Source organism: Cherax quadricarinatus, chromosome 17 (assembly GCF_038502225.1).
Source record: "Cherax quadricarinatus isolate ZL_2023a chromosome 17, ASM3850222v1, whole genome shotgun sequence".
Lineage (NCBI taxonomy): Eukaryota > Metazoa > Arthropoda > Malacostraca > Decapoda > Parastacidae > Cherax > Cherax quadricarinatus.
In genome coordinates this window covers 5,780,327-5,796,292 of record NC_091308.1, presented here as the reverse complement: position 1 = coordinate 5,796,292, position 15,966 = coordinate 5,780,327, and the positions used below count along the sequence as shown (strand labels likewise).

At 37.5% G+C, this 15,966-nt stretch overlaps 1 protein-coding gene across 2 annotated transcripts in view; it reads left to right on the top strand.

Moving 5' to 3' along the window:
• Positions 1 to 15,966, top strand: part of LOC128686398 (Mediator complex subunit 1) — an 84,783-nt gene that overhangs the window by 12,567 nt on the left and 56,250 nt on the right. For both annotated transcript variants that reach the window (XM_053773303.2, XM_053773304.2), the window contains one exon: positions 8,184 to 8,317. In XM_053773303.2, coding sequence (XP_053629278.2) covers positions 8,184 to 8,317 — 134 coding nt within the window. The remainder of the gene's footprint in view (positions 1 to 8,183; positions 8,318 to 15,966) is intronic.

Below are 15,966 nucleotides of genomic sequence, written 5' to 3'. Positions count from 1 at the left end.
CAAACTTACCTACCACACCCTTAAAAGTTTCTCCTACTTTAGCATTCAAGTCCCCTACCACAATTACTCTCTCACTTGGTTCAAAGGCTCCTATACATTCACTTAACATCTCCCAAAATCTCTCTCTCTCCTCTGCATTCCTCTCTTCTCCAGGTGCATACACGCTTATTATGACCCACTTCTCGCATCCAACCTTTACTTTAATCCACATAATTCTTGAATTTACACATTCATATTCTCTTTTCTCCTTCCATAACTGATCATTTAACATTACTGCTACCCCTTCCTTTGCTCTAACTGAAAAAAATATCATCGCTGGATTAATGAAGATACCTATATTAACATGATATACAACATTTAATGTGCCTCAGTGATTACGATTGCATATTATTATTATTAATGTGGCATCCTCAAGACTAATAAGACACTCTTAGTGATTTTAATGTGTATCTGCATGCCAACACAGTGTGTAAGTTTATTTGGGTACAGGTACACACAAGTATAATTATCAGAGTATACGTATATAAAACATGAAATAACTTTAAAACACTTGAAATTCTGGAAGGTTTCCAGACATAATGGAGAGACATGGTGCTCATGGAGCTCAGAGAATGTGCACAAACCGGGTGGGGCGCAGTGACCATATTAGAAAGTCAAGTGGGGAGAGCCATATAGCGAGTTTTGGTCATACAGTGGACCCTCGTTTTTCATAATTAATCCATTCCAGAGAGCGTGACTATTATCGAAATTGATGATTTGCGAATCCATTTTCCCCATAAGAAATAATGTAAAACCAATTAATTCATTCCAGACACCCAGAAGTATCAACAACAATTTTTTTTTTACCTTAAAGATATATTTACATGCACAAGAGAATGAACTTTCAACATGACAGTTACCTTTATTGAAGGCTGTTGTTGATGAATGGAAGACAGGGAGGAGAAGAGAGTGAAGAGAGGTTATTGTTTGGAAGAGGAATCCCCCTCCATAAGAACTCTAGGTCACTTCAGGGGTCACTTCCCTAGCTTAAATAAAGATTTACATGCAGAAAAGAATGCCTAATAAATGTAAAGCAGTAATACAATGTATAAATGAACATTTAACATCACACTTACCTTTATTGAAGACTTTTTTTGGTGTATGGCAGAGGGAGGGGAGGCGAGTTTATTGTTGGAGAATATGACACTAATATCAACTCTTTGGCTTATTTATCTATCACAATTCAACTAATATACGTATATATGACATAATAAACAATATTAATAACATAGAAACACGGAATATACTCTAGAATGAATAAAATAAGTCATTATGAATGTCACAAGAGGTGTTGTTGTTGTTGGATGTATAAGGGCCACTGAGAGCATAAGCCATCCATAATGGCGGTGAAGCAGCAGCTGAGGCAGCGGTGTTCTCTGTAGCCTTATAGAACTCCAACAACATTGGAAGAGTTAGTAGAATCCCTGAATCAGTGAAGAAGGCACCCTCTACCACCATCACAACCACCACCACCACCCTCTACCACAATCACTACCACCTTCTACCACTATCACAACTGCTACCACCATCACTACCACCTTCTACCACCATCACTACCACCTTCTACCACCATCACTACCACCTTCTACCACTATCACTACCACCTTCTACCACCATCACTACCACCTTCTACCACAATCACAACCTCTACCACTATCACAACCACTACCACCCTCTACCACTATCACAACTGCTACCACCCCCTACCACTATCACAACTGCTAGCACCCTCTACCCCCATCACTACCACCCTCTACCACTATTGCAACTGCTACTACTCTACCACCACCACCACCTTCGTATTTTTCTACAAACTTTTTCTTAAATTATATATGTTTCTCACATTCTTTACCAAAGAGCTGGCACTAGAAGCTTTCTTTGGAGCCATGGTGACTTATTTAGCAGCTGCAAGCACTAAAAATGAATGGAATATTATGAAATGTATCGTATGAACTTGTGGGATCATCCTCACTCACTGATAAACAATGGCACACTGGCTGGGAATGAAGTGTGAGGCGGCTTGGGGCTGTGTGTACGCGTCCCAGACGAATGACTATTTGCGAGTCAAACGACGATTCGCAGGTCAATGTTTTGATGAAAATAACATTACGATTTTCGAAAATTACGACTTTTGAGCCTTACGATTATCGCGAGTCTGCTGTAATTTGAAATGTCTGTATTAGCGGAACGTTTTGAGGTGAAATGCCGTAAGACAGGGCCGTACTGTACTTCCAAAGTCAGCCTCTGGTAGTAAGTTTCCACTGCTCTAGGAAGCTGTATTTAATGCAGTAAATAAAGTTGAAGGTAATTACAAACCAGCACATACAGTACAAAAACAGTAATCTGATTATTCGTAAAGGAGGGAGAAGGAACAAGTTTTTAGATACTCCCTCCCCTCAAGTTTTTTTCTTTTTCTTCATATGCAGCATAATCACTCAGGGCAACCACACCATAGGCCTTGTGCCTCATACCACCACATGCATGGCAGCAAGATCTGCCCACTACTACAAGTCAACCAGACAACTAATCCATAGAACAGAAATCATGAACTTGACTTGTTCATTGTATGAGGACTGGGAAATATACATGAATTGAGCAGGAGAGAGAGTGGCTGTCATACATCATAAGAAATGTATTGTGGGGTACATTGAGTCACAGCATTACACCAAACACTTCATGTGCCCCTCAGCCACTGCTCACCCCTCCACAACTACAACCTCACCATTCATTCACCTCCCTCTGTCAGTTCCTTTCATCTCGTGGAGCAGTAATTTGTCTAAGAAATACGTTCACATGTGCCAGGGTGAGAGAGCTGCTAAATATAAGGTACACTTAAATGGCAATTGGGGCTCATGGGCTATGCAGATTGCTTATAGGATGTAGGCAGGATAGCATGCAGGAGTACCTGTGGAACATGTGGAGAGGTCCTTTTAGGAAAAAAGTCAAGGATTACATGTAACCTATGTCTTTCAAAACACCATGTCTCTTGTGCAAGAGTAAACACTGCTTCCATGAATGAAACTAATCTAGAAAGGTGCTTCTGGATCCGCAGTAAGGATGTGGGGCTTTGGACAGGATTCAGGAAAGTACTAAGGAGGGTACTAAATAATAAACAGGAAAGCAAAGGGGCTCGTGGATAGCCTACCCAAATTATATAGAACATGGGAAGAAAAACTGCTTCAGGAAAAAGGAACAGAGCTGGAATGTAAAAGAGGAGCAAAATATAGAAACATTCAAAATTCCCTTATTTCAGTAGATGACTTGGAAATAGAGGCCTACTAGAAAAAGTACGTGTAACCAGAACATAACCCCGTTCAGCCTCCAGCTCTAGTGCTGATCCAGCTATAAGCTCCTAATACAGACTCCACTGCAGACTCAGCAACAGACTCTATCACAGCCTCCAATATAAATTTAGTAGAACAGAAGTCTGCATCTGGGAACAGTTGGTCCAGTTATTGAAGATGATAGTGCAGTTCTAGAAACTGAATAAATTGAAAACTCAGCCCCCTCCCCCCTCCCTATCCAAATTCTAGCCATCTGAAAGCAAAATTGTACAGCTGCAACCCCTTGTCCGAAAGGAGTGTTTTGTTCTACCTTTTGTAAATTTTTTCACCCTGAAATGTGGCATATATCAGTCCACTAAAAACAATGCTACAACACAAATTGCCCTGCCTATCATTTGCAATGGACCAGGAGGTACAGATCCCACAAATCTTGGGGAAACTGACAATTATAGCTAAAGATTGAAGATTCTAGTTTCTTCATTTCAGCATGATACAGTGGTTGTACAGATGTTGGTGACAGGTGTGCATACAGAAAGCCCCTTTGTAATCAGCAAGTGATTTTTCAGTGACAGAAAATTGAAAGAAAGGACTATAACTATATATACAGTAGGGCCCCACTTATACGGCGGGTTAGGTTCCAGGCCATCGCCGGAAAGCAGACATTGCTGGAAGGCAGAACTCCATTTTTTTCCATTTATTAATGCATATAAATGCCAGACAACAAGTTTACACTAAATTATATTAAGTTAGTAATAGAACTAGGCATTAAAAACACACAAAGGAAAATACAGTCACAGTAAATTCATTACTTATCTTAAAGTATTTGTAATCTTAATGTAGGGAGAGAGGTGAGTAGTACTTATTTGTAGGAAGTCAGGTGCAGGTAGCCCAGGTGTAGGTAGCACTGGCTCCCCGTCTCATACGTAATATACGATATTTAAAACATCCCAGAGAGGTAAAATGCACATACAGTACACTCATTATTTACCTTAAAATATGTGTAGTCTTAATATAGGAAGAGAGGTGAGTAGTATTTATTTGTATAAAGTCAGTGTAGGTAGCCGGTAGGTGTAGCCTGGGCTACACCTACCGGCTACCTACACTGTGGCCCAGAGCCATATTATTAACATCGACATGCCTTGTTCACTGAATTTAATCATTTCTAACAACTACCTTTAGATGCCATCATAAACGAAGGTAGAAGTAATGAATAATTCATGCCGAAAATTGTAAACAAATTAGGAGTGGGGGAGTGGCTGGGCCAAACGCAGATTCATACACGTTTTCTCTGATGGCTGAGCAGAGAAAACGTAATGTTGTCCCTCCACCCGGCTCCACAAGTATTATTATCAGAGCATATAAAATATGCATTAAATGCCAGACAACAAGTTTACACTAACTTATATTAAGTTAGCAATAGAAATAGGCATTAAAAACACAAAAGGTAAGATACGCACAGAGTACACTTATTACTTACCTTAAAATATTAATATTAATGTGTGAGAGGTGAGTGGCAGGGTGTTTATTGAATAAAATCAAAATGGCACGCCATCATCCTCTAACTTGGCACTTAAAGCAAGAGGCTTACGACTTCTCTTTTTATTGCAGCTAACCTTAGACGCCATCATCAATGAGAGCCAGCTAGTTAACGAAAGAGTAAACGAGAGAGAGAACGAGATACAGAGTTGAGACAATGTAAGAACACAAACTGAACAGGTAGTGGACGATCACTTGATCAGGCGAAATGCGTATTAATGTGTGTCTACTTTTAGTTCATTCATGTCCATTTGTAAGAGTGTGTAAAACATTTACCTCAATATTTTTTTTATTTTAATAATAATTACCTCAGTACAAATACTCTTACATTGTGTGCAAGTTGTACAAGTTAGTTCAGAATAAACAAACAGCAACACACCATTTTTAGAGTGAATGAAGATAATAATATTAATAATAATAATAATATTATTATTATTATTATTATTAATATTAATAATAATAATATTAATATTAATAATAATTATTATTATTATTTATTATAAAAAGCACTAAACCCACAAGGGTCATGAATTGCTATATATAGAGTAAAGGCATACGAAAAGAATATTTTTCTACAGTTATCCCCCAGCGTTTGACTAGAGAAAACATAATTCTTTCGACACTACCTACACAGCTGCTTTGTAAACAAATCTCATATTTACATCAATTTTTATTCTGAGTGTATGTATCATGTTTATATGCTATGTAATGGGTTTCATATATAATTTTGAGGAAAATATCATAGATGGATTAATGAAAATGCCTATATTGATGTAAAATAAGAGATTTAGTGTGCCCAAGAGTGATTATTATTATGTAGTATTGGCATCATGAGTAGAGAGAGACTTAGTAATTTTAATGTGTACCTGCACACCAGCACAGTGTGTAAGTATATTTAAGTACAGGTACACATAGGTATAATTATCAGAGTACATATAAAATATGCAGTAACTTTAAAACACTTGAAATTTTGGAAAGTTTCCTGACATAATAGATGTGGTCACGGAAAATGTAAACAAACCGGGTGGTGGGCGCCGTATTTAAAAGACCGCGCGTATAACGTCATATTTGACATCGCCGTATTAGCGGAATTGAGCGGGGGTATTACTATATTTTACGTCGCCATCACTAATCTATCATTGGGAGTACGTTTCGATTACGCTAAGTTAGAATACACTTACCCTTTGAGGGTTTTCGTCGTACTAGTACGTCTTACGCGTAGGGGTTTTTGACGTACTAGTACTCATAAATTCTAGCGACCTCAAATCTAGTGGGAGAAAGCTGGTAGGCCTTCATATGAAAGAATGGGTCTATGTGGTCAGTGTGCACAGTCTAAAAAAAATCCTGCAGCACACAGTGCATAATGAGAAAAAAAAAACTTTTTCCATTTTTTTTAATAAATCAGCGACTTTGCAGTGTATTTTCGTATGGTATTTATTGTTGTATTCTAGTTTTCTTGGTCTCATTTTATAGAATGGAAGACATATTACTGAAATTGAGATGATTTTGACTGGTTTTACAATGAAAGGTGCCTTGAAATTGAGCTCAAAGTAGCAGAAATGTTCGATTTTTACCAAAAACTTCAAAAGTAAACAAATCGTGCCAAGCGTGCAATACACGTCAACTGGTGAGTCTAATATTCTTTCACAAGTGCACCAATAATATTTATACCATTTTTTACACTAATGCAGTAGTCTGCATAACAGTAAATCTTATATTTTTTGTGAGAATAAAAATTCAAAGTGGAAAGCAAAAGAATATAAGAGGGGCCTTGAGACGTGACTAATGACTAGAGGAAATGTCATTTTAGTGCCAGGAATGTCTTTCTTGTTTATTCTGGACCCTATTCCGAAATTGGCATCTTTTGAAATTTGTGTGAAATTGGCAAAATTGCTAAATTCTGACCACTGTACTGGATAGTTGAATTTATAAATGGGTGGTTTCTTGCACCCATTCGATAGAAAAAATGGAGTTCTAGCGAAATATTCATGTTTTTTGTCGACTAGTACAGTGAAATTGGCCGAAAATGGGGCTCAAAGTGGGCAAAATCGCCGATCCGTAAACGTCGCCGAGACCGCTAACTTTGCGAGAGCATAATTCCGTAAGTTTTCTATCAAATTTCAAACTTTTGGTGTCGTTATGATCGGGAAAAGATTCTCTATCTTTTCATAAGAGAAAATAATTTTTTTTTTTTTTTAAATTTGGCCGACCCTGAGAACGAGTTTCGGAGAGGGCCTGTCGACCCTCAAAGGGTTAAAAGACCGCTTGCCGTATAACAAATTTTGGTCATAATTTGACATCGCCGTATTAGCGGAATGCCGTAAGGCGAAACGCCGTAAAGCGGGGCCTTACTGTATTACTATATATTCTACAGGTCGGCCATCACTAATCTGGCATCATTGGGACCTGTAGTGTGCCGGATTAGTGAGTTTGCCGGATTACAGAGTGGCTAAGTTAGAATACACTTAATTAACCTATCAACAGAGACTCTTTCTGTTACATCTTCATGTTTATCACTGCTTTTTTTCTCCACTGGCTTGCTGCTGTGGATTTACAACCATCTGCACAATTTTACAGTCAGTATAATGATGAAATTTGAGTCAGTGTAATGATTTGAGTCAACATAATAATGAAATTTGAAATTATGCTAGCCAAAATTAGTGCCAGATTACTGATGGAACCGGATAACTGATTGCCAGATTAGTGATGGCCAACCTGTACAAGTACATGTACAGGGTATACAGGCCTAGCTGACATCAATGACATTCTACGATATAGAAAGCCTCTTGTTATGCAGAGCATTTCAGGCAAATTAGGTCAATTTAGTCCCCAGATGCAACCCATTCCAGTCGATTAACACCCAGGTACCCATTTTACTGATTGTTGAACATAGACAGCCAGTGTAAGGAAACACACCCAATATTTCAACACTTGCTGGGAATCGAACTCGAACCCCTCACTATGTGAGGTGAGAGCTTTTGCCACCAGGCCACGGGCCACCAGAAATATTCCATCACCTTGGAGCCTTGTTGGTTTGGAGGCACAGCCAGTGACCCACCACTCCAGAATCACAGATACTGATGCCAATAAAAAAATAATCCCCTCAAGGACCCCAATGGAAATACATTACTTTATCTGACTTGTAGGAATAAAGAATATTCATGTTTTATTTTATTTATAAAGGCAGGGTCAATTTGATGTTGCTTTTGTGAAGTAGACTCTATTGAAATAATGTTTGGAGCATCATAAGGCATCTTGATCAAGTATTTGTATCTTACCTTTTGATGCCAGTTCAGGGTCATCACTTTGTTTTTTGTGCCGCAGAACAAACACCACCTGCTGGATCCAGGTGAACGGGTAGCCTTAGGCTCTTGTCTTGACTCACTCCAGAAAAATATCAAAGTTACCACTCTACCTGCCATGGTGGAGAGATTAGAAGCCACTGCAAGACAGCTTGGGTATGTATCATTATTATTTGCCTTCTGCAAATAGTACTTATATATTTTGCAGCAAACTTGTAAAAAATATGTGGAATATTAGTTAAGAATCACCTACGGTATTTCATAATCTAATTGCTGTAATTCTTGTAACACTTTCTTCTCTTAAACTATGCAATAATGATAATATATAATTTCTATTTTTTTTAAGTTACCCTTGTCTGCTGGAAGTTTGACACTTTGAGAGTTTGTGTTGCATGTTCTTACATTTCAAAGTTTGATTGTGTAGCACATTCTGTCGTTGCAAACTTTGACTGTGTAGTATATTCTTACGTTTCAGAGTTTGATTGTCTGTGTAGCATGTTCTTACATTTCAGTTTGTCTGTGTAGCATGTTCTTACATTTCAGAGTTTGACTATTTGTGTACAATGTTCTTTGACCATTTTTGCCTCTCACCATAGTCAACATATTATGTAAGCTTTCTATGTAATCTTGTTGAGAACTTTCTTAGCAAGTAGATATTGTTTAATGCATACACTTTTATCAATCACATCCTTTCTATAAACAGTTAAATATTATTAATTTCGCTTTATTGTGTATCATTATGGTAATGCTGGTACAGGTGGCCCTCCACATTCGCGAGGGTTACGGGATCAGGAATCTCGTGAATGTTGAAAATTCGTGAATGTTTGGTATATACCTTTACCTTTGAAGAGTTTCGAGAGTTTATCTACTCTCTGAGCCCGGCCATGGGCCAGGCTCGTCTGGTGCTTGCCTGGTCAACCAGGCTGTTGCTGCTGGAGGTCCGCTTCCACATCCATCACAGCCTGGTTGATCTGGCACCTGGTGAAGATACTTGTCCAGTTTCCTCTTGAAGGCTTCTACACTTGTTCGAGCAGTGTTTCTGATATCTTCTGGTAAGATGTTGAAAAGTCTGGGGCCCTGGATGTTGATACAGTGTTCCCTTATTGTCCCCACCACACCCCTGCTCCTCACTGGGTTGCACAAATATACTGTAGGGAAATATAATAATAGCATTTACTTAGCCTAACAATACAATGATGATGGTCATGATAGTTAGCCATGCATTTACTGATGACAGTTGAATGGAGATGATTATATGGAGTGTAACTGCATGGCATAATGAATCTAGTGTGTGTGGATTTTAACTCATCACTGCCGATAATACTTGGTGGATCATCGACATCGCTATTGTCAGAGTTAGCACAGGCCAACGCGAAGAGTAACTGGACAATGACTGAGTGAGTGGCGGGCTGGCTGCTGTTTGAGGGGGTAAGAGGGAGGGTAGTAGGGATGCAGCGGAAAGCATAAATATGATTGGGCGGCTGGGAATTCGCAAATGCTCGAAGCTCGCGAAAGTGGAGGGCCACCTGTATATGTCACATATAATTATGTCATGAATATTGTTGTTCAATGTCTGTGGAAGAATTACATTGTTTCAAGAGATCCTGATCTCAAGAAAAAATGTATAGAGCTGATATTTATGTACTGATAAACATAGTGAAAGTCATCTAAATTGTGTCTGTAAACCTCTGGCAGAAGAGTTATTGGATGAGTGATAGTGAATGTGTTTACTTTTAGGTCACTGTATATTGGTGGGCAATGGCCAGTGTCATAAATAATAAATTAAATATATAAATATAAATATATACAGTAGAACTCCACTTATATGGCAAGTTAGGTTCTAGGCTACCACTGTAAAGCAGAAATCACTGTAAAGTGGAATGCCATTTTTTCCTCTTATAAATGCATGTAATCTCCATGAGGAAGTGAACAGAATTCTTCCTTCATAAGCCATGAGTGTCATAAGAGACGACTAAAATGCCGGGAGCAAGTGTCTAGTAACCCCTTCTCCAGTATAAATTACTAAATTTAAAAAGAGAAACTTTCATATTTCTTTTTGGGCCACCCTCCCTCAGTGGGATACGGCCGGTTTGTTGAAAGGAGAAAAATGCATATAAATTCCAGATACAGTAGGATCCCACTTTACGGCGTTTTGCTTTAATGCATTCCGCTAATACGGACATTTCAAATTATGACCAAAACTTGCGATACAGCTCCCCCTGTCTTTTTAATACGGTCACCGTGCCCCACCCGGTTTGTTTACATTCTCAGTGAGCACCACGTCTCTCCACTATGTTTGGAAACTTTCCCAAACTTCAAGTCTTTTAAAGTTATTTCATATTTTATATATGGTCTGATAATTATATGTACTTATGTGTACCTGTACCTAAGTAAACTTACACACTGTGCTGGCATGCAGGTACACATTAAAATCACTATGAGTGTCTTATTAATCTTGAAGATGCCATATTAATATTGATAATAATAACACACAATAATAATCACTCTGGTGCTAATTAAATGTCATATAAAACATTAATATAGACATTTTGCTTAATCCATCTATGATTTTTTTTTTTAAATTATATAATAAACACACTTCATAACATACAAACACAATAAATACACCCACAGTAGAATATATTAACATAAATATGAAATGTTTTTGCAGTTGGAGTGTCGGAAAGAATAACGTTTTCTCTAGTCCAACACCAAAGAAAATGTGTTCATAGTAGTATTACTGGGGGTAACCGTAGAAAATTATTCCTTTTGTATTCCTTCACTCAGAGCGTTATTCCTTCTAAAAATGGTGTTTTACGTGAGACTGGGAGTGTTGTTCTTTGTGTATTATACTATACCACCGTGGAGACAACTTGTACACAATGTAAAGTGTTTGCGTTATTATCTAAGCTTTACAAATTTGGAAATGAACATGTATCAACCCACCAGCTTCGTTCGTCTGTTTGTTTACATTGCTGCTCTGTCCTCTCTCTTCATTTACTTGCTCTCTCTGTCTGTCGTTTATTCATTTTCATCTCGTTTACTCATCTCTCACCCTACATGAAGACTTCAAATATTTTAAGGTAAGTAATGAGTGTATTGTATATGCATTTTATCGCTTTAGGGCACTTTAAATGCCTAGTATATTATGTGTGGGTGGGGTGGCCAGATGGGCTGTGATACCTACCACAATTGACTTTCTATAAATAAATACTATTCACCTTGCACCCTATATTAAGACCATTAAGACTACAGTGGATCCTTGGTTTTCATATGCCCTAGTTTGTATGTAAAACTGTAGTTCTTCTCCATATTTTTTTTTCTTTAGTGTTTTTGGGTGTCTGGAACAGAACCAATTAATCCGTTCCAGACAACCAAAAATATTGACAAAAAATACATTTTATAGAGAATAACTCCAGTTTTACATGCAAACTAGGGCATACGAAAACCGAGGTTCCACTGTACAAATATTTTAAAGTAAGTAATGAGTGTACACTATATATGCATTTTATCGCTCTAGGGTGCTTTAAATGTCTTAGTATATTATGTGTGGGTGGAGTGGGGTGGCCTGGCTGGCTACCATAACTACCACACCTGACTTACAATAAACACTACTCACGTCTCGCCCTACATTAACCCTTTCAGGTTTCCGACGTACTAGTACGGCTTACGCCTAAATTCTAGCTCCTTCAAATCTAGTGAGAGAAAACTGGTAGGCCTACATATGAAAGAATGAGTCTATGTGATCACTGTGCACAGTATAAAAAAAATCCTGCAGCACACAGTGCATAATGAGAAAAAACTCCGACTGTGTTTTTGGTTTATAACAGCGACTTTGCAATGTATTTTTGTATGGTATTTATGGTTGTATTCTAGTTTTTCTGGTCTCATTTTATAGAATGGAAGACATTACAGAAATTGAGATGATTTTGATTGGTTTCATAATGAAAAGCACCTTGAAATTGAACTCAAAGTAGCAGAAATGTTCGATTTTTACCAAATTTCAAAAGTAAGCAAATCATGCTGAGCGTCCAATACATGTCAACTGGTGAGTCTGATATTCTTTCACAAGTGCACTGATATTATTTATACCATTTCTGCACTAATGCAGTAGTCTGCATAACAGGAAATCTTCTATTTTTTGTGAGAATAAAATTTCAAAGTGGAAAGCAAAAGAGATGTAAGAGGGGCCTGGGGATGTGACTAATGAACAGAGAAAATGTTACTTTAGTGCCAGGAATGTCTGTCTTGCTTATTCTGGACCCTATTTAGAAATTGGCATCTTCTGAAATTTGTGTGAAATTGGCAAAATTGCCAATTTCGTGAGAGCATAATTCCGTAAGTTTTCCATCAAATTTCATAATTTTGGTGTCATTATGAGCGCGAAAAGATTCTCTATCATTTCATAAGAAAAAAAAATTTTTTTTTTTTATTCCAAAAAAATTTCAACCCTGAGAATGAGTTTAGGAGAGGGCCTCTCAACCCTGAAAGGGTTAAGACTACAAATATTTTGAGGTAAGTAATAAGTGTACTGCGTGTGTAGTTTACTTCTTTTTTTTTTTTAATGCCTAGTTCTATTGCTAACTTAATACTTGCGAGTTTAATCCGTTCCATGACCTTGCTCGCAACTGGATTTGCTCGTTTGCGGTATCACTTTTCCTCATTTAAATTAATTGAAATGCAATTAATCCGTTCCAGTGGAATTCTGTACTTCAATAATTTCGCTAATATCAACTCTACGGCTTATTTATCTATCTCATTTCATATAATATGACATAATAAACAATATAAATAACATAGAAACCTGATATATACTCTAAAATGAGTAAAATATGTCATTCATGTAGTGGTATGGGCGGTGTCGGCGGTGGAGGAGAGTTTGTCTGGACACCGGGCAAAATACTTCATGAATAATTTCGCTAATATCTTCTATATGGCTTATTTATCTATCACAGTTCATCTAGTATGACATAACAAACAATATGAATAACATAGAAACCTGATATATTGTCATCTTGTTTGACACAAGAGGAGGCCTGGCATGAATGGATGTTCTATGCTTATTGTTGTGTCTTCATTAGAACACATTTGTTAAAATGAATAAAATATGGCATTCATGTAGTGGTATGGGCGGTGTCAGCGGTGGACGAGAGTTTGTCTGGAGACTGGGCAAAATTCTTCATGAATAATTTCGCTTATATCATCTATACTGCTTATTTATCTATCACAATTCATCTAGTATGAATTGTGATAAGATAGTCCAACAAACAAATGAGATACAATTCCTGAGATCAAGACCAAGAGCCCCTCACCAATATCAAGGAACCTGCCTTGAGGTCTGCTCGCTTGTGGAAATTTTGCTCACGTATGGAAGCAAAAAATCGACGCATCGACTGCTCGTATTTGGAAAAACTTGCACGTGGACATGCTCGCAAGTAGAGGTTCCACTGTATACGTTAGTGTAAATTTATTATCTGACATTTCTAAGTGGAAACGAATGACATCCGCTTTCTGGTGATGTCTCCTTTCTGGAGGTAGCCTGGAACCTAACCAGCTGTATAAGTGGGGGCCCTACTGTGACAAGTTTACACAAACATATATTAACAGTAGAACTAGGCTTTAGAAAAACAAAAAGTAAAATATATACACAGTACATTCATTACTTCTCTCTTTAGCTTTCAACAAACAGGCAGTTTCCCACTGAGGCAGACTGGCCCAAAATGAAAAACAAAAGTTTATTCATTACTTACCTTAAAATATTTGTAGTCTTAATGTAGGGTGAGAAGTGAGTAGTATTTATTGTAGAAAGTCAGGTGTGGTAGCCCCTACACCAGCTACCATACATACTTGAAATTTACGACTTAAATTTTAAGCTCCCCAGGGCTATTATTATTATTGCCATCAACATACCTTGTTCACTGAGTTTAATAATTTTTAACAACTACCCTTAGATGTCATCATACATGTACAGTGGACCCCCGCCTTACGATATTATTTCATTCCAGAGGTCTGTTCGGGTGCCGTTATAGACCGAATTTGTTCCCATAAGGAATATTGTGAATTAGATTAGTCGGTTTCAGACCCTCAAAAATACACGTACCAAAGCACTTACAAAAATACACTTACATAATTGGTCGAGTTGGGAGCTGATCGTAAGGCGGGGGTCCACTGTACTTGTAGAAATAAAGATATTATTATTATTATTGTAAACGAGAGAGAAGGAGAGAGACGCCAAGAATTTAAACAAATGGACAAATATGTAAGGGGAGTCACTTGGTCAGACAAAATTCATATTAATACCTGTCTACTTTTGGTTAATACACGTACATTTGCACGAGTTGGTGAAGCATATACCCCACAATACAGACACTTGCAAGCTTTTTTACACATTTTCAAATGTAAAATTAGAAAAGATCTACTTTTTGTTGCATACTTTCAAATGTTGAAAAAACGTAGATCTACGTTTGGACAGTTTAAGGGTTAACAGTGTAGCAAGTAAGTTAAGCGATTAATCGATAGAAAAAGGACACCATGAAACTGGCTCCTCCATTGTTGTTGGAGGTATATAAGGCTACTGACTAACACCGCCACCTCTGCTTCTGCCTTCACCACAACTGTGTAAGGCTTATCTTTCAGCGACCCTTATACACCCAACAACAAACAACACACCACCACTCATGACATTCTTAATGCCATATTTTATTCATTCTAGAGGATATATCATGTTTCTTTGTTATTAACCCTTTGACTGTTTCGGTCATATAGTATATACGTCTTACGAGCCACCGTGTTTGACATATATATACTCATAAATTCTAGCGGCTTCAAATCAAGCAGGAGAAAGCTGGTAGGCCCACATGTAAGAGAATGGGTCTGTGTGGTCAGTGTGCACCATATAAAAAAATCCTGCAGCACTCAGTGCATAATGAGAAAAAAAAACTCCGACCGTTTTTTTATTAAAATGCCAACTTTGTGGTCTATTTTCGTATGGTATTTACGGTTGTATTCTTGTTTTCTTGGTCTCATTTGATAGAATGGAAAACATATTATAGTAGTAGAGGTGATTTTTATTGGTTTTACTATGAAAAGAACCTTAAAATGGAGCTCAAATTAGGGGAAATGTTTGATTTTTGCCGATGTTCAAAAGTAAACAAATGATGTCATTGTCCAATAAGTGTCCAACTACCCATTCTAATATGCAGTCATGAATGGGTTGACATTATTTATGCAATTATTACAATATTGCAGTAGTCTGCATAACAGTAAATCTTGTATTTTTTGTTTGAATAAAAATTCAAAATAGAAAGCAAGAGTAAAATCAGGGTGGCATGGAGACGTGACTGATGAACAAAGAAAATTTTATTTTAGAGCCAGGAATGTCTGCATTGCTCATTCTGGACCCTATTTTGAAATTGTCATATAGTATTTTAATTTTCGTGAAATTGGCCAAATTGCAAATTTCTGACCACGTTATTGGGTAGTTGAAATCAGTAAATGGGCAGTTTCTTGTACTCAATCGTTAGAAAATATGTAGTTCTAAAGAAATAGCTATGAGTTTGGTCGACTGGAACGATGGAATTAGCCGAAAGTAGGGCTCAAAGTGGGCGAAATCACTGATTCGTTAATATCGCTGAGGTTGCTAACTTCGCAATAGTGTAATTCCATCAGTTTTCCATCAAATTTCTTTCTTTTGGTGTCATTACAATTGGGAAAAGATTCTCTATCATTTCAGAAGTTTTTTTTTTTTTTATTTTTTTCAGAAATTTTGCGACACCAGGAGACACCTCAGGATTTGGGGCTGCGAC